At 41.3% G+C, this 23,920-nt stretch overlaps 1 protein-coding gene across 1 annotated transcript; it reads right to left on the bottom strand.

The window, feature by feature from the left end:
• Positions 1–5,541: 5,541 nt before the first annotated feature.
• CPO (carboxypeptidase O) lies at positions 5,542–22,322 on the bottom strand. Its single transcript, XM_070423290.1, has 9 exons — positions 22,255–22,322; positions 16,720–16,819; positions 15,097–15,198; positions 14,046–14,150; positions 12,822–12,932; positions 11,674–11,764; positions 10,432–10,634; positions 6,770–6,854; positions 5,542–5,921 (listed from the first exon to the last, which is right to left on the bottom strand). The coding sequence occupies exons 1-9, from the start codon at positions 22,320–22,322 to the stop codon at positions 5,659–5,661; spliced, it is 1,128 nt and encodes a 375-aa protein (XP_070279391.1). The 3' UTR covers positions 5,542–5,658.
• Between the last annotated feature and the right edge of the window lie 1,598 nt (positions 22,323–23,920).

Here is a 23,920-nt window from a genome sequence, read left to right as displayed (position 1 = left end):
ACACGTCCTCCAATTTCCTTTTATTGGTCTTCAAAGGTGAGCCCAGGAACAGTGGTAAATATGGATCAGGATAGCTGTTGGCCTGGAAGCATTGAAACTCCACCAACAGCAGCACCAAGAGTGGCTGCCTGGCACCTGGAAGGGCCCCTCCCATTTCCCCCGCACCCTCCGCTCACTTCCATCTCTCACCCTGTTTACAGTGACTTTGAGGCTGGGAAGAAGCATTTTGAGGTGACACTCGAGCGGCTGTGTGGTCTGGAATGCATTATAGTGTTATGTCTCAATTACAATATTCTTTGGTGGATGCGGAGGGCAGGCACAGCCTGGATCCAGCCTTAGAGTGCACTGCCACCTCCTGGAAAACCCTCTGCACACGAGGCCTGCGTCCTGGCCCCTCCGATGCCACCAGTGGGAAAACAAAGCCTTGGTCAGGGCCTGTCTTTAGCACCGAATATCTGGGTGCACAGAGCCATCCTCTCTGGCCCCTTCTGATTGGAATGTGCCAACTCCTGCAGGAAACCAAAAGGAGTTGAAGTTGTCATTTTAATTAAAAACAAGTCACTAGCCCTGGCTGGTTTGGCTCAGTGGATAGAGTGTCGGTCCTGGGTTCGATCCAGTCAAGGGCACATGCCTGGGTTGTGGGCTCAATCCCCAGTAGCGGGGCATGCAGGAGGCAGCCAACCAGTGATTCTCTCTCATCATTGATGTTTCTAACTCTCTCTCCCTCTCCCTTCCTCTCTGAAATCAATAAAAATATATTTAAAAATAAGTAAAATTAAAAACCGGTAATAAGGTTGGGGAGGCCACTGGTGGCAAACACTGCTCTCTGTAAGTGAGCGCCTGGCACAGTGCATTATGCCCTCAGGATCTTCCGAAGGAGCCACAACCTATTCATACCATTAGGGATGGGACTGAGGACCTTGGGGCAGAAGTCACCTGCTCAGGCTGAGCCCCAGAGAGGAGACCCCCCTGAGCTCTTTGGCCCCTTTGCTCTGGAGCAATTGTTTACTGAGATTCCACCTTACAGGCGAGTTGGGGTCACTAAGGAGGTGTCTTCAGAAAGTATCAATTATACAGAAAAGCACCTCTGAGTTTCCATTTAAACTCACAGCATATAAAGGCCTGTGCCTGACTGTCTGAGAGGCTCAGTGGGTTTTCTGAAAAACAACTCTACTGATTAGAGCGGGTTCATTGTTGAGTTTTGGCTGGAACAAAATACATTGGGGCAGCTATCCCCCTCATCGCCATGAACAAGATGGCATAAGGGATTGCTTTACCAACAGCTTGCTTTGAAATACGGAGTAAATGATGGATTATCTGCATACAGACAAATAAGAAACATTGTCATTAACTGACTTCATTGATTTCAGCTAATTAACTGAATTGCTTACATTCAACTCGTGTCCCACTAAATCAGCAGTCCTTATCTTTTGGAAGACATTTTGAAAAATCTAAAAATTGATGGATCCTTTCCCCCAGAAAAGTGCATACACCTTGTGGGTGTGATTCAATACAGTCCGTGGGGCTTCATCACCATCATCGCCAAAGCCAAAGAGATCTTATCAGCACTCAATTAAAAAATGACTTTGGCAAGCTAGCCTGCGTTTAAAGTTTGGAGCCTCCTGGTTATTTTGAGGCAAAGTAGGGGCCACGGGAATATTTGCAAATGAGCTGACCCTTGGGTTGGTACCAACAAGGAATGGCCAAGTGTATTTCCCCCGCTCTCCCACTCCCTGGCCTCATATTGAAAGCAGGTTTGAATGTTCATCCTTTAAAAATCCCAGCTTTGCAGAGGCACACATCTGGAAAGCTCTGATAAGACCCTGCTTTGGCCTGGCTCCGGGAAAACAAAGGGTCTGCATGGCACCTGCTTGGACGTGTGTGTTCTTTGTCCTTACCCCTGGAGAGCAGCCCTAATAAACGTGATTGGGAAACACAGCCTTCCACATGGCAGGGAAATCAGACATCCCTCTTCTGGCAGGCCCTGCTGGTGCCTCCAGGGACTGTGGTTTATGGAATAAGGTGCAAATCTCATGGCACGAAAGTGAGATGAATCGTATGAACTGCATCAACATCGTATAATAAAGACACACAGGACTGGTTCCCGGGGTTCAGGCTTCCAACCCAACATGGTGTCTTTGGCCCCTTATTTTCACCTTAATCATCAGTTCCTGGAAGGAAGCCGTTTGCCTTCCCTCCCTAGTCTGTTGGCAGAGGCTGTGTGGTCACACGCACAGTTTCTGATTTGAGGTTCCAAACAAGTTTTCACCCTCCAGCTCTCCTTCTGCCTGGGACACCTCAGCAGGTCCCAGGGAACTCACTCTGGTTTCTTTCTCTGAAAGTGATAGAAATGCTGCAGTCTCATATTTATATAGTAATTTTCTTATTTTTTGTTTCTTTGGAATTTCACCAATTTAAAACTCATTTCTCTCAGCAGATGGGAAAATTGAAGCACTCGGAGATAAAAATAATGAACATAAACCTGGCACACAGTAATAACAATAACAGGTAAGTGGTGATTGGTTCTTGTGTATCAGTCTGTTTAGCTCGGCATATGCATTGTCTCATTCACTCTTCTCAACAACCCTATAAAAAGGTACAATTAAGATCCTTTCTTTTCAGATTATTTGAGAGAAGGTTCCCAAATTGAAAGAAGATCCAATGAGCTATTGCTGCAATAGGGCTGTGTAACAGACAACTGTGAGCTCTCAGCAGCACATGACAGCAGCACATTCAGGCCATGCGTCTCTGGGCCTGCAGGAGGTTGACTGACTAAGCCTGACTCAGCGAGGGTGATTCTGTTCCTTGTGTCTTCCATTCTTTTTGGACTAGGGGCTGGGTATGGTATGTTCTTCCTATGGCGGTGGTAGAGATGAAAGTAGCAAACTGAAACACATGAGGCTACTTAAGTCTTAGGCACACAGGGACACTTCCACCTGTATAAAAATCAGCCAAAGCAAGTCACATGGGTCAGCCCAAAGTCAAGCATGAAATCATGGCAAAGTGGACATAGGAAAGGGTGAAGAGCTAGAACCCAAACTAGCAAGGTTGGAATTTGAACCAAAGTAGCCTGGCTTTAAAACCCAAGTTCTTATCTATGTTGTATCATGGCAACTTAACAAAGGGCCACTATTGTTGCCTTAAAAACTCAGCTTGTCCCTCCAAAGGCTGAGTGGATTAATGTAGACAAACAAATGTGCAAACTATTAATGAGATGACATGATGGAAGAATAAGAAATTGGGCAGAGAAGGCGGTTGCAACTGTAGCAATACATTACAGTGACCAATGTTCACTATTTACAGAGAGAATACTTGCTCATATTTTAGGTCGCGATTTCAGAGCACATGAGCAGAATATCCCACTTAGTCTTCTGAGCATCTATACTGACGTGTCAAATATTCTGAGATTCAAAATCATTTTTAAGTAGTAATTTGGGCAGTGTATCCCATTGGAGCCGTGAAGCCCTACCGGTTTAGCTCAGTGAATAGAGCATCGGCCTATGGACTGAAGGGTCCCGGGTTCGATTCTGATCAAAGGCACATGCCCGGGTTGTGGGCTTGGTCCCCAGAAGGGGGCATGCAGGAGGCAGCCAATCAATGATTCTCTCTCATCATTGATGTTTCTATCTCTCCCTCTCCCTCTCCCTTCCTCTTTGAAATCAATAAAAATATATAAAAGTAAAAATAGTGAAGTCCTTGAGCTCAGTGGTTCTCTCCTGTAACATAACTCACTGCATTTGCAGATATTACCTGGGCTCTTGGTATCACCTGCTTTGAACTTGGGAGCAAGAGGAACCAATATAAACATGCTGATGCTCATGCTGCTTCCTGGACTATGAATAATAAGGTCCTTTGTCTCTGACTCAGGAGTCTCATGTCTTCTAACATCCATGAAACAGCAACAAGCTAACTTCTTAGCTTTAAAGTGGGGTGAAGTTGAATCTCAGAAAGCCACAACACAGAATACTCTCAAGAATATGTTAGTTGCAACAGTTGTGAAATTCTCCCAAACCATTACTGTTTAAGACCAAGAAGTTGAAAACATCCATAAGAAAGATCAGTATGGTCATTCATCACCTACCTATCTTTGCTTTGAGGATCGTATCACAGGAAGTAAAAAAAACATGCCATGGTCCTTAGTTTCCCATATCTATAGCCTTGTGAAGTCCCCCAAGAAAGTTATGATGTGTCCTAGCCTCTTGAAAGAATCCATGTGGGAGGTTGTAGGTAAGCTGATCACTTGCATTTCCATCTGTTCTCTTCCAACTTTATTTGGCCATAGGCCTAGTCTTTAGACACGAATTAAGCTTTGTAAATCAGAACTCCTATAGTACTCAGAGGTCCAAATTGTTAAGAGACCGTCTTAGAAACTAAAACACTGGCTAGGTTAAAACTCATAACCGGAATCTCTAGGCACAGCTCCCTGTTTTCTTCTTCAACATGACATTGGTGGCCACACTACTTTTTTCTCTCCTGGCAGACCATTGAAGGAACCCAACCCTTTTCTCCTGACAATGCTATGGTTGTGGAGTTGGCATTTTTATGTAAATAGCTGGTCTCTGATTCATTAAGCCTCATTGCCCCTGACATTTTCCTTTCTGACCCTATCAGCCACACACGGCAAAGTGCGAAGAAATAAAGAAGACAAAGAAAGGCAATAAAAGGGTTACAACAAGAAGTATATTGTGACTGTGACCAGCAAGGAAATTTGGAAATGGGTGACTGAACACCCAAGGATGCCCTGTCAGTCAGTCACAGCTACAACATTTGTTCAAAGCCTGACAAGTGCTTAGCACCATTTCAAGGTGTCACATAGGGATGCATAGGAAATGATGCTACATTAAGAATACTTGCGGTTTAATAGGACAAGATAGCACAATTAAATGCCTGTGTACCTGTAAATACACAATCTGGCCCTTGCTCACCTCTCTAATTACTCATCATTTCTCTCATAGCACCTGTCACAAGCTTCAATGTTTAGTTTATTTACTTGTGTTCGAGATTATTATGGCCTCCTGAGCTGCAACAGTGTGTCCATTCCAATTATTTATGGCTACCACCCCCATTGGGATAGAAATTCCAAGAGGACAGGAACTATGTCCACCTTATTCACCACTATAACCCCAGAGCTTAACAAAATCTACTTAGTAGATTCTAAAAATTTTTGTTTGAATAAGTAAATAAAAAAGCAACAACCAGCAACAGCTATATAGAAGGATTATATAACTTACTTTCTTATTATATAACTTATCTTTTGTTTTGAAGGCACAAGCAAATTTTCAAATAATTTAGATAAGGGAAAAAAAATCTCTAAACCTCAGGGAAGCTGCCCTGAAACTGACCACAGATGTATAAGTGAACACAGCCAAGATCAGCAAAGCTGACCCTAACTGACCTATAGATTCACGAGCCATTGAGTTTTAGTGTGGTTTGGTTTGCAGCATTACTGTCGCAATAACTAACTAATATTATACTCTTTTTAAGTAATAAGAAATTAATGACGAGCAAACCAAACATTACAATTCAAACATGACTTATCTTTATTGAAATAGAAAACATTTTTAGTTAAATTATTTGGTTCCTCTATGGCCACAGACAAACACATTCTCTGCAACCATATCAAGTTATAGGGGCTGAGCAGGCCTGGGTGGGATGTACTTAGAAAAGAGACCTGAAGGACATCAGCAGGCTCAGCACCAAGGTGGTCGATGTCACCCTTCCAGCACTGTTTGAGGACCAGTATTTCTCATATACGTCATCCAGGATGGAGAGCACAGCCGCCATGGTCTCCTCACAGGTGGCTTGAATCTGAGCTTCTGGCAGATCAAATTCGTATCTACCAGTGTCTCTCAGCTCAAATGTGTATGAGAAGGGGATCCCAATGTCGCGAGCCCAGTCTCTTGAAGACCCTGATGTGGCATCTACAAATGAAACCGTGAAGGCAGAGTTAAAGATTGTACAGTGAAAGCACAGATTTCTATAAGCCATTTCCGGGATAAAGGTTCAATCCAAAAAAACAAACAACTCCATGTGAGGGTGTCATGGATAGCTGTCTTCTCCCTCTCCTTGACATTAAGCCCCCGTAGGTCAGTGATTACATCTTGTTTGACCTCTCTGTCTCCCTACCCTCTACCCTCCCCACAGCACCTAGGATTATGCCTGGTACATAGCAAAGGTTTGGTTAAAGTTTCTGAGCTGCATCAAAGAATGAACCATCTAATATGTTAAGACAAGAGTAAACCGACATATAAAGGAACAGGAACAAAATGACCATCAGGAAAATATTATGCAAATACTATCTAGGTGGTCCTCTGGTGGGTGGAGGAGGAGGGTGGCGGTGGGAAAAACCAGTGCACACTTCTTTCAACTAAATTCTTTCCTTTTTTAGATCTTTTCTCCAGGCCCCACCTGCTCTGTTTTCTTTGCCTGATGGGCTCTTTGGGAACTGAATCAACTGACCAAGCATCACTGGAAAACATTCTTCCTGTTAACTCCTGTGTCTTCTCCCTGCCAGCTCTTTTTAACTGAAGCCAGGGGGGGTTCTGGTCTTAGCCAGCATATTAAGTTTTTCTTTGAGTTCACACCTTATCCCTAGAGAATATAATTCTGGATTGGAACAGACTCCCTTTTATCTTGGGACATTTTGATTTGTAGAAATTCCTGTTGAGGAACTCTTCTCTCCCTCTTCCGTTCATTCCACTCCCCAAAGTCCACTGACTTCTTTTGTGCCTCAGAGACTATTGAAGAAGCGAGAAAAAAAGATACTTACATAAAATATCTACACTCGATCCAACTCTATAATTGGTTCCATGCTTTGCTTTCAGTGCATTTGCTGCCTTCTGTCCAACTTGTATCTGGAGGTGGGAAATGCAGAGACAGATATCTGGTGTTAAAAGTAAAATAAAAAATCCATAGGGTTTGGTATTTTGTCCAAATCCATCTTGAGAGCTCCAGACAATCTTTCTCACTTCCGGTTGGACATCTATACCTAGGTAGTCTGCTGGTACTTCAGACTCAACACACTCAAACCCAGTAAGTGAGGGATTTTCATATTTCTGGCTTATCATGTTCCTCCAAACACATGTAAAATCATCTTTGACTCTTCTTTTTTTAAATAGTAACTGCCAAGTTTTATTACCAGTGCCATCATCTTATATCAGTCCCATTACCTCTGAAATGGACTATGACAATAGTCTTCTAAGGTGGTTGATTAAGGCCCTGGCATGTATGTGGGAGGATGGAGTTTGGGATAGGATACAGGGTTGGTATGGGAAGAGTTCAAATGGAAAGAATGTCAGTACCTAAAACATTAGAATTCTTATAGCTATTCTAATTTCAGAGCAGTTTAAAACAGGGCTATATATAGTCATGTTTCCCCTACATAATGATTGCCAAGTTGTCTATCATGCAGCATAATATTTATCATGATTTCTACACATTTTTGGTTTTGTAAATATATAGAGATTAATTACCAGACTTGGTAGTTGTAAATAATAGTAGAAGTGGAAACCTCCTTGAACAGTTGGCTTGATTCTGTGTCTGTGTGCACTTTGTCAAAGCTTACTCATAAGAACCTAAAACCACTGCTAGCCAGCTTCAGTTAGGTTGAGAAAAGGTGGGAAATTTTTTACACTGTCTTTTTATTGAAAATTCTTGAGATAAGTGTTCATGCTAATTCTTCAGCACCTGAGACTGTAAGAGGTACATAATTAACTCAGTGTGCCAATTTCTGCACGTAGTACTAAAAGGTTGTCTGTAATTCCAAGCTTACTAGTAGCATTAGTTACCTTCCAGTAATGGTGATCTCAGGGCCACAGGGCCCCAGGGCCCTCCTGCCTTCTTGCCCCCTCTAGCCTATGGCCAGAGGGCTCTAACCAGATGGTTAATCAGCAGCACAAACCTTGCAAAATGGTCACGTAGTATCTGTTTTGATGAACCAAGAAGGGAATGAAATTCCCTAGAAAAATACTGGGGTATAATGGGCCTCTTTTTCTCTGCTAGTGCAAGGCCTGTCCCATCAAAGATCTATAATGGCCTGTCTTTGGTGGTTCATTTGTGTTTGTCACAGATCTCTTTCAGTAGAAAGTAGACAGCCATGACAAATTTCACAGAAACTGGAGAATACGGAGGGTTCTGGGCTTCTCATCTGAAAACTCTGTTTCTGCAGACCTCTTAAAGGAAGAAATGGAACTTCTAGGGCCAAGAAGTGAGGAAGAAATAGGACATAGTGGAATAAGAATCTAAATGGATACAATTCGTAGAAGTTGTAGACATTTCTGAGCCAGGGTGAGGCAGTCAGATGAATGTGACCTCTGGAGTCTGAGAGGTGTGTTCCAGCCCTGGCCCCACCATTCACTATCTATAGGAGCTCTAGGAACAGAACTAACTCAAGGTCTCAATTTCCACATCTCCAAAGTGAACTTATTATATTGTCGTGAGGGTCAGATGGGAGAATGGCTGTAAAATCTCTTTGTAAATTGTAAAGTCCAAGACAAATGTTCATTATTCCCACATCTTGCAAAATCTATATATATAAAAGGCTAATATGCAAAGTGTCCCCTTGGGAGTTCCACAGGGATACCAGGAGTTATATCACTCGCTATGACATGTGCTGACCACCAGGGGGCGGTGCAGAAGAAAGAAGGCCCCTGCAGGCAGCCAGAAGGCCCCAGCCGGCAACTGGAAGGCCCCAATCAGTCCTGATTGCTGGCCAGGCCTAGCGACCCTACCCGTGCATGAATTTCATGTACCGGGCCTCTAGTGATCACATAATACAACTGTCCAAAAATGTTGAAAAATATTGGAGTACTGCTAGATATTTTTGACTCCTGGGGGAAAGGCTCCCGTCAGCAAGGCTCTATAGCGGTTTTTCTTTTTTCTGCCCAGAGGTGTTTTATGGGCCATGCTCCAGTGGGAGAGGGACAGGATGTGTGAGAGAACTCATGGGTGCCCAGGCCTCTGTGGTCTTAAGAATAGAATAAGCTTAGTTCCCATCCATCCTGGCATTTATTGATAATGGATAATTTATTTAAAAAAAATAAAAAAGATAAGCATAAAATAACAAGTGGTGATCAGAATGTGGAAAATTTGGAACCCTTGCACATTGTTGATGGGAATGGAAAATGGTGTCACTGCTATGGAAACCAGTTTGACGGTTCCTCAAAAAATTAAAAATAGAATTACCATATGCTGCATCCACTTCTGGTTATATACCCAAAAAGACTGAAAGGGAGATTTCAGGAGATATTGTACTCCTATCTTCATAGTAGCATTTTTCAAAATAGCCAAAAAGTGAAAACAATTCAGATGTCCATTGATCACAAATCATTTGTCTAATGAACTAAGAAAATGTGATCTATACATACAATATAATATTATTCAGCCTTAAAAAGGAAGTAAATTTTGACACATGATACAACATACAACATGAACATCATGCCAAGTGAAATAAACCAGTCACAAAAAGACTGATAATGTACGATTCCATGGAGATGAGATAGCTAGAGCAATCAAACTCACAGAAAAAGAAAGAAGCATGGTGATTTCCAGGGGCAAAAGGTCAGGGACTGTTGTTTAATGGTATAGAGTTTCAATTACGCAAGATAAAAAGTTTCAGAGATAAAACGTTGCATAATAATGTGAATACATAACTGCTTAAAAGTTAAGATAGTAAGTTTTATGTTATATGTATTTTATTACAATGAAAGATGAAAAAATAATTTTTAAAACAGATATAAATATTACAATCCTCAATTTACTCTCCCTTGGCCTTTGTCTGTTGTCCTCAGGTTCACCAAAGAGCGAAGAGCCTAGTTCTTTTCAGCAATTCCACCCACTGATGGTCAGGTAAACACAGCTCAGAGAAGGACCGGGGTGAGATGAAGCTCACGTTCCCTGCCCGGGCCTGGGTTCCACTGGCACGTCCCCTTACAATACTCCTAGGCAAGTACTACAAGCATTCATTCAGAAGAAAATAAAGCATTGTGTTTAGCAGAGAAGAGCGCAGATATTATTTAGCCATGTTATTTTAGATACACCATATTCCACTCACAGCTGGCGAGTTCTTTAAAGCACGGTTCAAAAGCCATAATTGCTGAACGGAGCTTCAAGAGAATTGACAACAATGAGAGCACGTTCCTGCAGATTATTAACATAATCATCTCATTTATATTATAGACAAATACCTAAGATGTCTCCCAACTTGACATTTTGTGAAACAGGTAGTTAATTAATGAAAGTAAAGCAGCATTTAACCTGAAACCTTCCCGGCAGGCGGCTAGCAAGGTGTAAAAAGCAGGAGAGATAAAATAAGAAAGAACAGAGAGAACAAGCAGGGCTGGAGCCAAAAATCTAGGAAACAGAAATCAGGGAGAGGAAAGCAGGGGTTCTACCGAGGTTTCTCGTCTAAAGCCTTCGGTGCGCAGGCCTTACCAGTTCTTTGTAGTTACTGGGTTTATTTTTGGTGTAGCCATAAGGCATGAGAATGAGCTGCCCATAAGAGTGCATGGTCAGGAAGCACACAATGTCCTCTTTCTTGCTCTCTATAAAGCTGGAAACAGCTTTAGTTTCAGGTTCAGACACTGGTTCTGTCCCGCAGAATGTTAAATCTTGGCAGTCCTTAGATGCGCCAATACCTGGAATATACAGGGAACCACAAAGAAGGCATCATGATCTGTTTAGAGTCCACAGAGGGTAAGGAGTCATCCTTACTCAGGGCACCTGAGGGTGGACTTGGGGCTTGATCTTGCTTGTCTCAGTTAGTTCCGGTTAAATGAGTCAACTTGGATCGTCATTCAAGGAGGAGCTCAGAAAGGCAGAAGGGCTGACATTTGGGTTTGAAAGTCAGCCCCATGCTTACGTGGCCTGGGAAGAAAGATGTAAAATGGAATGGCATTTTCGGTCATCGTGAACTTAAACTTGAGCTGGGTCACAAAACAAATGGTTGGGAACCAGTTCTCAGGTTCCTAAGGTCAGACTCTGACATAGTCTTGTTGGCCTAAGTTTCTCTCTCACTGTCTTACTGCTTTGAGTCTCCTTAGAGCTATTTTGCAAGTCCTATGTGGCATCTCATTTAATGCCCATAGGACAACAACCTACCGATAGGATGCTATTACTACGGGCCACATTTTAAATAAGAGGAAACTCAAACAGGGGAATGAAGCAATTTTTCCAAGATTGCACAGTCACTAAGTCTGAATTTTAACTCTTGTCATTTGGTTTTTAATCCGGACTGCTCTTAACCATTCCTACCTCGTTATTTCCTTCCAATTCATTGGGCATGTTGAGATTCAGAAACCTGAAAATGCCTTCAGGAGAACAAAATGTTGACCTTGCTTACGTCTGCCCTCCTGCTGTAAAATAAACTGCAAGGTCCATTCTCTGCTTTTTCTTCTCTTTATGATAATTCATATATTTTGAAACAAAGCAACGGGTTTCAAACGTAGTCACACTGGTGTAGGCCTTCCTTGCCCTCAGTTAGCCAATCTCCCTTAAAGAAAGTCCTGTACTTGAATGTTGCTGCTTTTTAACATCATCCCTTTAGAGGGAACACACAGGACAGGAATCCCAGCAACCTTAGCTGTCTCTTTTCAAAAGTTATATCTCTAGTAATTCACCTCTTTCATGGCTTCTCCATTTTTTCTTCACCAATTTATCTACTAAACATATACTTACTACACCAGGATACATTGAAATTTCGGTTGAGATCTGTCCCAAAACATGTGCCATTGTTATGGGATGAACGGGATTTCCTCCAAAGCCGATCCTGTGCAGAGGAACATAGGATGTTGCCATTCTAAGGTCTCATAAATCACAGTGTTAGTAATGATGGGTGGTCCTCATATATGAAAAACCATCCCTGGGATTGTCTGGAAGAACTTGCCTTTAGCATGATGAAGCTTGCACGTGTAAAGTTTAGTCTTACAGATAGGCTACCAACCCCCAGTAACAGGAATATTGTACATCTCCAAATTGGAGGGAGTCGTTTAGCTTTTTCCTCACGAGCAGATTAGCAGTGTTTGGTGGATGTGAACAGAGAATCATTTTTTAGGCCCAAGTGATACAGGATGAGAGGGAAATAGCTCGGCAGATGGAGCAAGGCTGTTCCAGATGTGTCAGCATCGGTCTCTGCAAGGCTTGGGAGGCAGGAGGCTGATGTGTGGAGATGAGGTTAGACACGTTTTGCCAGACAAGCTCAGAGGGGAGGGCTTCATTCACATACTGGGTGAAAGGCTATTGCAGATATGGGGGTCCCATGAGGGGCATTGAGGGAGTGTAGGAGGCTGGGCAGGAATGAATATTCTCTAGAAACAGAGGCTCTTATTTGTGGAGTAAATTTGCTTTAGAAGCATTATAAAGAAGTTGTCCACTAAATGAAAAGCTTTATGAAAAGTTTGCCCCCAGTGTGAATGATCACAATGAAAAATGAAGGCTGGGTTAGTATTACACATCATTTGTGTCCCTTGTGCTCCTAGAGGTGGAGACAGAGTGATGTAGGAATTTTATACCAATATAAACCCAATCACGTGCCAAGCAACTCACAAACTTCAAGGAGATGGAGTTAGAGAAAATTTGTCTGGTTGGAAAACTGGGAATATGTCAAAACAAAATGTGTTGGATTTCAACTCTAAAAAGGCTTCTTCAGTGGACCTTAGATAGTTAGTTGGCTTAAATATCTTAGGTTGAGTTTTATCTCAAACAGCATTTCTTTCCTCCCGTGGCCACAAAACCTTTTATAACTGCAACGACTAAGGTCAGAAAAATGAACCTGAGTCAATATCTAGTTTATGAAGTCTTCCCAGGACCAAACTCGATGTACTCACCGTTGTCCAAGTGTAGATATAGCCATCTATGTTAAGCACTGGAAGCACGTAGAAGTCCAGGTTCTTAAGGAGCCTTCTTATCCTTGAGTTGTCTTGATAGTTTTGTAGAATCTGGAAATGTAAGAGAGAAAAATTTGGAAACATCCTAGAAAGAGGTCTTTTCTCTTTTAATTTTTAAAGTGATTTCAATGTAATCATAAGAGATGACCACAACCTCTACTCTCCAATCAGCCTCAGTAGCCTCTTGGTTATGGTGGTGGTTCTCAAACATCAGTGTACATCATAATCGCCTGGAGGACTTGTTAAAACACAGATTTCCTAGCTCCACACCCATCCACTCCCCACCCCTAATTCACTATGTCTGAGGTGGAGCCTGAGAAGTGGATTTTCTAACAAGATCCCAGGTATGTGGATGCTGTTGGCCTAGGAACCACTTGAGAACTTGTTGTGCGTTAAATTCCTTATGTTTGGGTTTCTGAAAAGACTGACAAAACATATATATTACTTTTATTTATTTTTTTATTTTAATAATTTTTTTCTTTATTAGTTAAGGTATTACATATGTGTCCTTATCCCCCCAATGCCCGCCAACCCTCCCCACTCATGCCCTCACCCCCTGGGTGTCTGTGTCCATTGGATATGCATGCATACAAGTCCTTTGGTTGATCTCTCCCCCTTACCCCCATCCTCCCCTACCTTCCTTCTGAGGTTTGATGGTCTGATCGATGCTTCTCTGTCTATATTACTTTTAAAGGTTCTTTATTCCCTTCAAGGGAGGGGTATAGGTAATAAGCAAAATTTCATTGGGCTAGGTATTTTTCATATGCTAATCTCTTAATCCACACAACAGACCCCTGAAATAGTCATTTTACACTCCCTTTCACAGGTGAAGAAGTAGGAGTTCTAGTGTTAGAAAATTTGCCCAATTCTATTTGAAAAGGCAGAGCCAGGATCACTCATCTCTGACTTCCAAGACGTAGTTTCTTCTGCATTTAGATATGTTTGTCTTCCAATAAAAATCATCTTGAATGTACTGGAAAGAAATCAGAATACCTCACTTTTCAGCGAAGATACTCATTAATTCCATTTCCCTTGGGGAGAAGGAGTAGCTCAGTAGAGAGTTGCCATGCCAACATGTGAATGAAGCAGGCTTTCTACATAGCCAAGACATGACAGGTATTTTGTGGGGTAGTTAACCATTATGAGGAAGCGAAAGACACTTACTTCTCTCACAAACCATTGGCAAAAAGCAGGGGCAATCCATTCCCTGGCGTGAATTCCACAGTCCATCCACATGATCTTCTTGGGGTTATTGGATGGTTGGCTGATCTGGAGGGAACATCGGTGCTCTATTACCAAACAGTCACTTACGATTGTAAGCCACTGTGCAAAGTTATCAGGTTTTTATTCCCTTTCTTACTCCACTGCGTGGTTTCAAGCATGAGGCAAGGATGCTGGCAGAGGTACACGCAATATGACTCTTCCTCGGCGACTCTTGCTCTCCTGTCTGTGACCTTGGCCGTTGTGCTTAGGACCACGTGCTGAGTCCTCATGTCCCCCACCAAAAGCCAGATAGGGGAGCTGGAGACTGGGTTATCCCCGTGGCTATGCTGTTATCTGGCTGTGTGACCTTGTACAAGTTACTTCACCTCAATGGGTTTTGGTTTCCTCCATTATAAAATGAAAGAACCAAAACTAAAGATTTTCTATGATGTTTAAATGTTTTTCAAAAGAACACTATATATTTTAAAAACTCAAGATACACATGAAAGGTGAACGGGCTCTGGCTGACGTATGAGTCGGGGATTTCCCCGTACAGAGTCTGTCCTCTCCCAACTCTCTGCAGGCATGGAGGTAAGCAGGCCTTCACAGAGCCAGCCCTCAACCAAATGTCTGAGGCCCTGTCCAGCTCCATAACCGAGGATTCTAAGTCCCTCGGTCTTAGTGGGAATGAGGGAGGCCGAGCATGGAGGCCACAAAGGACTAAGCCCTTCTCTTTCGGGGCCTTACTATTTGCAAGTTCTCCTCCACGGTCCCACCCAACCATTCCAAATTCTCTTTACCCTGGAACTTGATTCCAACCAGATAATTAATGCCTTTACGAGGTTTGAATTTTAAAAGCCCGTTTGGGTGGAAAAGGCAGTCTTTCTGCATTGCCTCACTTAATCTTGTCTACATTTCTGACTAGAGCTGCTGAATAGTAAACAAATATCGCTGGATTCGGTGGGAGAGACCCCTCTTCCTCGGTGAGGCAGTTCTCAGCCTTCTCACTCACCTTCAAATAATACATGGGCCGCGTCTCATAGGTCATTCCTAGGAAATGCTGTGTCACCACTTCCGGGTACTTCTCGCTTATCAGGCTCATCCACTGATAGATCTGAAACAGCCAGGGAGGACTGCAGCTATCAATCAGAAGATTGTTTGCGCACCTCTAATTAAGATAACGGCTTCTCTCATTAAGATACCTCATTCTGTACTTTTTGTTCTACATTACAACAGTTGTGTGTTAAACAAGCTAGACTATGAAACCAATAAATTATTACCTACCCTCTCCCATTTTCTTTAAAGTACTACTCTGCCATAAGTCTTAAGATACTCGATTGAACCTTACAAAGAAGTTACTGAGAACTTCAGAAACACTGTAGCAACCACACCTCCTTCAAAGGGCCAGGCGACTTAGCTTCCATGTGACACCCAATCATGCCAGAAATTTAAGGTCAGGCTTATTTTGTGGGATTTTCTTCAGTCTTTACGGATCTCAACAATATCCTTTGCTAATGTCTGTGGTTCCAAGTTTAGAGAAGAGTTGGATAAGACCTTCATAGAACATGCCAACAGAAGTTTCTAAATCAAGCTCAAGTTAATCATTTAGATTAAACTGGGCAGACCTGAATAGATGTTGATTTAATGACAAGTTTTACACCGTGCTTAGAAAAGAAGGGTCTTACATATTTGCCTGTAAGTCAGTAACTTGGGATTCTATAAAAGCGACTGGAATTCACAAATATAAGTCATTAAAAAGTCATCACAGTCATCAGGATGTGATAGGATACCTCTTATACTTTAAAATCTTTCTTGTACTATTTGAAAAAATGTCTGGAAAATATTAGTGTATTCCCAGATATTGCAAAAATAGTGGTAAAGCCTGTTTGGAGGGCAACTTGTACATTCATATAAAAATTTAGATGTGCGTATCCTTTAATCCAGCAATTCTGTTTTTTAAAGTGTAGACTTCAAAAAAGTTTTGCATAGTGTCACATATACTCCCCCCCCCAACACACACACACACACACACACACACACACACACACACACACATTTGAATGTATAGTAGCTAATGTTTTACTGTAACTAGTTTTGGAAATCACCAAACTTATCTTAGTAGCAATATAAAGATTTCTTTGAAAAAAGTTTTCTTCTCTAAAGAACTGCTGAGTCTGCCCCTTGCATCCCACAAGAAATATCACATTTTCAGCTAATCATGAGTCAGAAGGCTTCTCCACCCCACACCCCCACACCCATACACACATTGCCCTGCCCTGCTTAAGCTGGCTAAGAATTGACAAGGGAGAGTAAGAGTTAATTCTGGTCCATGTTCACACTAGCAAAACTGGTGGGTGTGTTCTCTTCTTCCTTTTGCTTTTTGTTATTGATTTGCCTTTTTCTTTCAGAGTACCAGGATCTATAGCTTCAATGGTGGTAGTTGGTGTGTGTGTGGGGCGGGGGGGGCGGGGAGATGGGCGCTAATGTTTGGGAATTCCTTGACCACAAGGCCCAAGCAAATCTCAATCTCATATTTTGAGCCTCTCTAGTCAATGGATATGAACAGTGAACCATCCTCACCCATCCTAAAGTAGGTTGTGCCCACCACCAACCCCTGCCAGGTATCCTGGCTCACCTCCCCCATGGGGTGGTATCTGTTATAGGGATAGGTCTCCAGGCTGCTCCATGGAGTTGCTGTCTTGTCCACAACCTCTTGTCTGTGTTGTGCTTGCGACCTGCAAAGGGAAGAAAGGCAGACAGAAATCAGGGAAGAAACTGGGATATCATGAGGGGTGGAAGGTTGGTAGAAAAAGTAGTAGAAAGCATTGCAGGACATCTGGAGGATAAAAGCCATTTATCTCCTGAAGGTAAATACTATGATCCCAGGTTCCTGGTGTTTTTCCTTTCTTTCTACAGATTTTGTTAACATGGGCTAAATTATATTTTTATTATATCCTAGAAAATAGGCATGAAACATTCATTAGTCTAATTTTTAAGATTGTGTACCTGTGATTTGAACTAGGAAGAGGGCAAAATGATATTTGCATGATCAGGCCCCTAGAAAATAATTTTAGTGGTTTTTTGGGAACGGGGAGAGGAGAGGGAACGAAGCAAATGAGAAGGATATCTTTTTGGGCCTCGCCTTCCTCACTCCTGGCACTGGCTGTCCTGCCTGTCATGTCCTCCGGGGAAATGAAGTCATTGGCGATGCTTTCCCTACAGTGTTGGGACCGGGGTGGTCAATGTCAGAGCAACCTGTTTCTTCCTTCATACAGTTCAGCAATCGTTTGGGTGTTTATCACAGTTGTCCTCTCGGTGGTAGGAGAGGAGAACCCTGAAAAGCAGGGCTGGTACCTGGTGAATTCCTGTTTCCGTGGGGCTAGCATTCCCTGGCAATTTCACACTATAGAAGGGACAAAGTAAAGGTAATTGGACACCCACAACACCAACATTTGGCTTTCCTCCAGCAAACGTCTGCAAAATATGTGCGTTTGTTGTTTCCTAAGCCCAGCATTGAATGACAGGGTCCATGTAATATGCAGAAAAGTAAACTGGAATTTAAGTGAAGATTTCTGATATTAAAAGTGCTTATCACTTTTACGTGAAATGAAACACAATAATTTAACAGCACAAATCCACATACTTAGTTCAGGCAGTGTCTAAATTGTATATATAGAGAAGGCAGTTCCCCATTTCTTTGCAATTTCTTGGGTGATGCATAATACATGTAGAGAGGGAAGGACAAAGATAGCTAATCCCCCAAATTATCACTAGTCTCATCTCACCTATGTAATGAAAAGATTATTGTACTTTGTGTATTCTTTTTGAATAAGAATTAATAAATGTCTAAGAGAAAATGATCCTTTGGGATACATTATTAATAAATACTGAAGATCAAAGAATGTCTGATGAAATTTTGACTGGAATGTATAAAGAAGCAAAAAAAAACACCCACCACCATTAATGAATATTGAGGCAAATTTTGTATTTTACATACTTAGTAAGGAATGGTTTCATAAGTCTTTCATTAGCAAAGTATTTTCAAACTGTTTTTCCCTGCTTACAAAATTAACATATGCTTATCCAAAAAATTTAGAAAGCATAGAAAGAAAAAAAAGGAGGAGAGAAATAGAAAAGAGAAAAAAATAATCTTCAATAATCATATCTCTGTGTTAAGCACAGTTGATATTTCAACATATTTCCTGTCAGTCTTTTATCTGTGCTATTTTTTTCTTAAACACAGTACAGATTTTATATCTATATTTAATTTTCTATTCACTCTTTTATATTCTGTATTCTACCAGAGACATTACCTCCAACCCATAAAAACTCTTTATAAACATTATATTTAATTACTAATATTTAATTGTAAGTATATTTTACATAGTATTATTTATTTAAATATTAGAGGCCCGTAGCACGAAAATTCATGCAAGAGTAGGCCTTCCTTCCCCGGGATGCCAGCACCGGCTTCCCTCTGGCACCTAGGACCCAGGCATCCCCCCTCTGGCCGCCAGCAGGCATCTGGGACCTGGGCTGGCTTCCTTCAGCCACTTGCAGGCACCAGACCTGGCTGCTTCCCTCTGGCCTTGGCTTCGTCAGGAAGTACGTCCAGAATGATGTCTGGAAGAAGTCCGGTCTAATTAGCATATTACCCTTTTATTATTATAATTATCATCTGTGCTGGATAGTAAAGCTAGTTCATATTTTTGTTTTTTGCTAGTGTAAGTAATGCTGGACTTAATGACTTGTTTCATAAATCATTTTGCTCACTTCTGATGATTTCTTTGAGATACATTCCAAGAAGAATTAGTAGGTCAAAGAGAATGAACATTTTCAAGGCATTTGATTTATACTGCTAAGTCCCAATGATTTCTACTTTTATTGGAAGTATGTGATATATATGAGATAATCTTAAAACAAAGATTACACAGCTCGTGATCTTTGTTATAGATTTTGTGGAACATCATTATATTAGGCATAGTGAATAAAAAGTTTAAAAATGGCAGCTAATATATATTTTGAGTTGGTAAGAGACATATAAAAATAGACATCATTTTATATTAGCAAATAGGAATGAATATGAAAACAGCCCATTAGGGTCAGGGTATCAGATCTGAAATGTTTTCCTCCCGTGTAGTCACAAGGAGCTGTCCACTGGAAGCTGTCCTCTCTGAGTCCCACTGCCTGAGCTCAAACACTTCCATAATTTAACCTGGGCTTGGCGATTATTATTTTAAATAAATGCTTTACTGCATTTCATTGTAGAATATTTGAAAAATAAAGAATAGTTCGGGGAAAGGAAAAAAATCACCAACAAAGATAACTAACTACCATTTTGGTGCATATTTTTTCTTATATTTTTCTAAGTATTTCATTACATTTTGTATTCTGCATCCTTCCTTTAGCACAAAACATGCATTTTCCTGTGCTATTAAATTTTTTCATAATCATTATTCTAAAGGATTAATATTTCATTCTTATATATGTCAGTACGCATATAACCTCATATGGAACATTTAGGATGTTTCCAAATATTATAATATTTGATAAGATATCTGTAGGGAGCGGCTATAGAGTTAAGCCTCAGACTGACCTGTTGGCAAAGCCACAAACAAGTCCCAGGTTAGAGGGCACAGCCCTCTTAGCATAATTAAGCTTGACCTTATGGCTGCCCCCTCGATCCTAGCTGGGTAGCTAATGGGCTGTGGGAGGTACAGCAAGTGCTGCCAAAACAAGTGAAACTCACAAGAACATTGTAACTATGGTGACCACTACCTTGTTTACCTCTGGCTATAAAATAAAGGCTCAGCTTGCCCTCTGGGTCTCTCTCTGTGGCCTCTGCCAGCCACAGGAGATCCACCTAGACCCAGCTTATTCTCTTTGTCTTTTCTACATCCTTCGCCGCCCCCCCTCAGGCTCACCGAACCCTTGGCTGTGCTGGCCTGGCACAGATATCTATATATATAAAAGCCAAATATGCAAATTATCCCCACAGGAGTTCGACTGGGAGACCAATTGCTCTCTATGACATGTGCTAACTACCAGGGGGCGGCATAAAATGAAGGAAGGCCCCTGGCCAGCAGCTAGATGGCCCTGATTGCTGGCCAGGCCTAGGGACCCTACCCATGCACCAATTTCATGCATCGGGCCTGTAGTTTATATTATAAGTAAGGCCACATCTCAGTGCATAAATTCTTTCCATACTTTTATTTTTTCAGTCTACGGTAGATTTGCAGAAGCAGGAATACTAGGTCAACAAATGTGTACGTTTTAAGGCTCTTGATATGTTTAAGAAGGATGGTTTTTTTTCTGTCAAAGCCTTGTGAAAACTGTAAGTCTTTGTCTATAAATTATCTATAGTAATAAAAGCATAGTATGCTAATTAGACTGGACAGCCAAACGACCTTCCGGACATCCTTTTGGATGACCTTCTGGATGAAGCCCGGGCTGCAAGGGCTGAGGCAAGCCGCTGTAGCTGCCAGGGCCGAGCCCCTTGCACGAATTTCATGCATTGGGCCTCTAATAAAGAACTAATCTTAGAAGGAAAGATAAATGCAGTATCTATATGAAACCAAGTAAACTGATGGAAAAAATAAGAAGGCAATGTTCAAACAGATTTTGACATCACAAAAAAATTCTTGACTCTCTAATACCTGAAATAAAATTGTCTATGAACCTAAGGGCTAAGTTGAGGTCAGAGAGATGGTCTTGGCAAAAAAAACTTGTTCTGTGAGAGTAAGTTTAGTGCAAGATTATTTTAACCATGAAAGAAAAGAGGAAACACTTTATAACTACACAATCTTTGATGAGTTTACCAAATGAACAAAATACTGGGTTATGTATGAACAAGGGAAATAATAATTTATATGAAAACTATACCACACACACAAAGTTTTAAAATATATATTTACAGAAGTTATGATTCATTATGAATAAGAAAAGAACAGAAAAATGTGCATGAATGCATAGTTTATAAACTAATAAAATGAGTAATAAACAAGACAAAATATTTAACGTTATTAAATCAACAAAATGTAAAATAGGTCATCTGTTGGTATTTTAACTTATTAAATTGGCAAACACTTACAAAGCACTTTTATAAAATGTTGCTGGAAGTGTAGACTGATACAACTTTTCTAGAAGGCAATTTGGCAATGTGCAGCAAGATTCTTACAATTTTCTCAGCTCTTGACCCAGTAATTACAATTTTTATAATTTATATTAAGAAAATATTCAGTTTTGCAAAAAAAAAAATTGCTATAGCTGAATACTTAAAATGGTATTATTTGTGAAAATAAAGTAGAAATCAAATAAATATTCTATAGGGTAATAATGATGGAATACTATTTTCAATTATAATGTGTTTTAAATAAATTATAAATGTCATAGGAAAATTTTTATCATACAATTTAACTGAAAAATTTTGGTAATAGTATTATATACATAAATAGCTAGATAGCTATTCAGAAATATTAACAGTAACCATCTCTTAGTGAAATATTTGGTAGTTTTAGACATTTTAAGCATTTTTTCTTATTAATTACAATAATGTAATTTATTAATGAGAAACTATGTAAATGAAGGACATAGAATTTTTTACTCTAATTCCCTTTTCCCAATCACAAAACATGATATTTCTATTGGTATTTAGCATACATTGTGCTAGGAAATGTTTATTAGATATTTATTCATTTATTCAAAGATTATTAGAATAATGTTTAATGATGAAAGTTTAGTGTTCTTTATTATTTTCATCTTATAGTGGTGTGTTGGGGTAGGGAGAGGGGATAATCCAGCTGTATTTATCTCGAAAAAAAGTTTCCATTCAGACCATCCTAATATATAAAGAGCCAGGGTCCGTCACGACCTAGAAGACCAAACACCAGGCTAGGGTCCCGGCCGGCGCGGTGGAAGTCAGTCCTGGGTCCTGGCTGCCCTCAGTGGCAGGAGGGAGGTGTGGGAACGGAGCCATGCTGCCATTGGACTGGCTGCTGGGTCCCTCCCCCCACCTGCAGGCTCCAGGGAACCAGAGCCATGCTGCAATGGGACTGGACCCTACCCGAGGGGTCCAGGATTGTGAGAACATGCAGGCTGGGCTGAGAGACCCCCCGACTGGGCCTCTAGTCTAAATCATAATAGTCAGTCCCTCTTCCCACTTCCCACTCACCTATCATATCCCAGCCCTTTAGGTACCAGCATCCCCAAGAGGTAAAGGGTCCCAAGTAGAGGCTTCATTCTTCTGCAGACAGAGCTAGTATATTCTGGGCCTCTTTCACAAGTCAATGGATCAAGTGTCTCTAAGACTGCATCTAGGGATTGGCTCCCACAATAAAGATAAGATAAGTGGATGTCTCAGCAGAAACATATGTGAGCAATGGCTTCATTAACTCCATCATGTCCTGTGACAGGCCAGCTCAGCCAAGAGTTCGGTGAGCCTGAGGGGAGGCGGCAAAGGATTTAGAAAAGACAGGCAAAAAGAATAAGCTGGATCTAGGTGAATCTCCTGTGCCTGGCTGGGGCCAGAGAGAGGAACCCAGACAGCAAGCTGAGTCTTTATTTTATAGCCAGAGGTAAACAAGGTAGTGGTCACCATAGTTACAATGTTCTTGTGAGTTTCACTTGTTTTGACAGCACTTGCTGCACCTCCCACAGCCCATTAGCTACCCAGATAAGATCTAAGGCTCTTCATAAGGTCAAGCTTAATTATGCTAAGAGGGCTGTTCCCTCTAAGCTGGGGCTTGTTTGTGGCTTTGTCAACAGGTCAGTCCGAGGCTTAACCCTATAGCCGCTCCCTACATTTCACCCTTCTTTTATTTTTAAGCTACTATAATGAAAGTAAAACTTAAGTATCAAGAACAAAACTCTGGCTATTAAAACAATAACAAAACGATGCCAATGCAAAACCCAAACTACAGACATGTTAACATTTTAAAACTTAAACATTAAGAACAAAGCCCTGGCTGTTAACAAAACAATGCCAATGCAACACAGCAATAAGAGAGAAATCAAACTACAGTAACATTTTTTTACTAAATGAAAGTTTCTTTTGCTGATTTACACTCAAAGTCCTCAGACTTGGCTGCTCAGAACATTAGAGAAGACTGGCAGCTAACCAATGCTAGCATAGCCAGAAACATGGTTGAGGGAGTAGCTTCCACTTCCTGCTTTTCTACCATCTGCTGGGCCTCAGTTGTTAACTTCTTCAGCTGACCCCACGTTGGCACCTCAGTCCCTTGTGTAGCCTTTGTTTCTTCTTTTTCTGCTTTGCTGTCACCGGGGCAACTCTCAGTCTTTTGAACAATGGGACAAGGAGCTTCTCTGGGTCCATTGTGATGACGCTCATAATGCGCTGGTACCCAAATTGGCTGCTCTGTTCCTTCTGGAAAGACACAAAACACAACCTCTTCCCCACATCTTTACTGAATCTGGTAAAACTCTTTTCTGGTTTATGGATCCTTCCACCGGGCTAACCCAGCAGAGGCTATTGCACTGGAGGTCTGATGCCTTTCAGCTGCTGTACAACCCTCTGCATTATAATTCAAAAAGTTTAACATATAACATTCTTCTCCCCTTTTTTTATAGTTGCATTTTAAGAGTAGGATTGGCACTTTCCGCTATTGCCTGAGTCTTGATCTATCACCCCAGGAAGAACTTGCCAATCCTGCGCTTCCCGGGGTGGCATGATAAAGGCTTATTGAGTCACCTGGCCTAGTTTGCCACAGTTAAAGCATCCACCTTTCTTTTTCTGCTGACCAGCGAGTAACCTCTCCTTTAATGTGGCAGCTAATACTGTTCCTTGAACATAGGTTGGTCCAGTGTCAGCACAAACTCGA

Source organism: Myotis yumanensis, unplaced genomic scaffold, assembly GCF_028538775.1.
Source record: "Myotis yumanensis isolate MYYU_CA2020_CCGP unplaced genomic scaffold, mMyoYum1.0.hap1 SCAF_8, whole genome shotgun sequence".
NCBI classification, from domain to species: Eukaryota; Metazoa; Chordata; class Mammalia; order Chiroptera; family Vespertilionidae; genus Myotis; species Myotis yumanensis.
The sequence above is the reverse complement of the archived record's forward strand: the minus strand, read 5'-3'. Positions and strand labels throughout refer to the sequence as shown.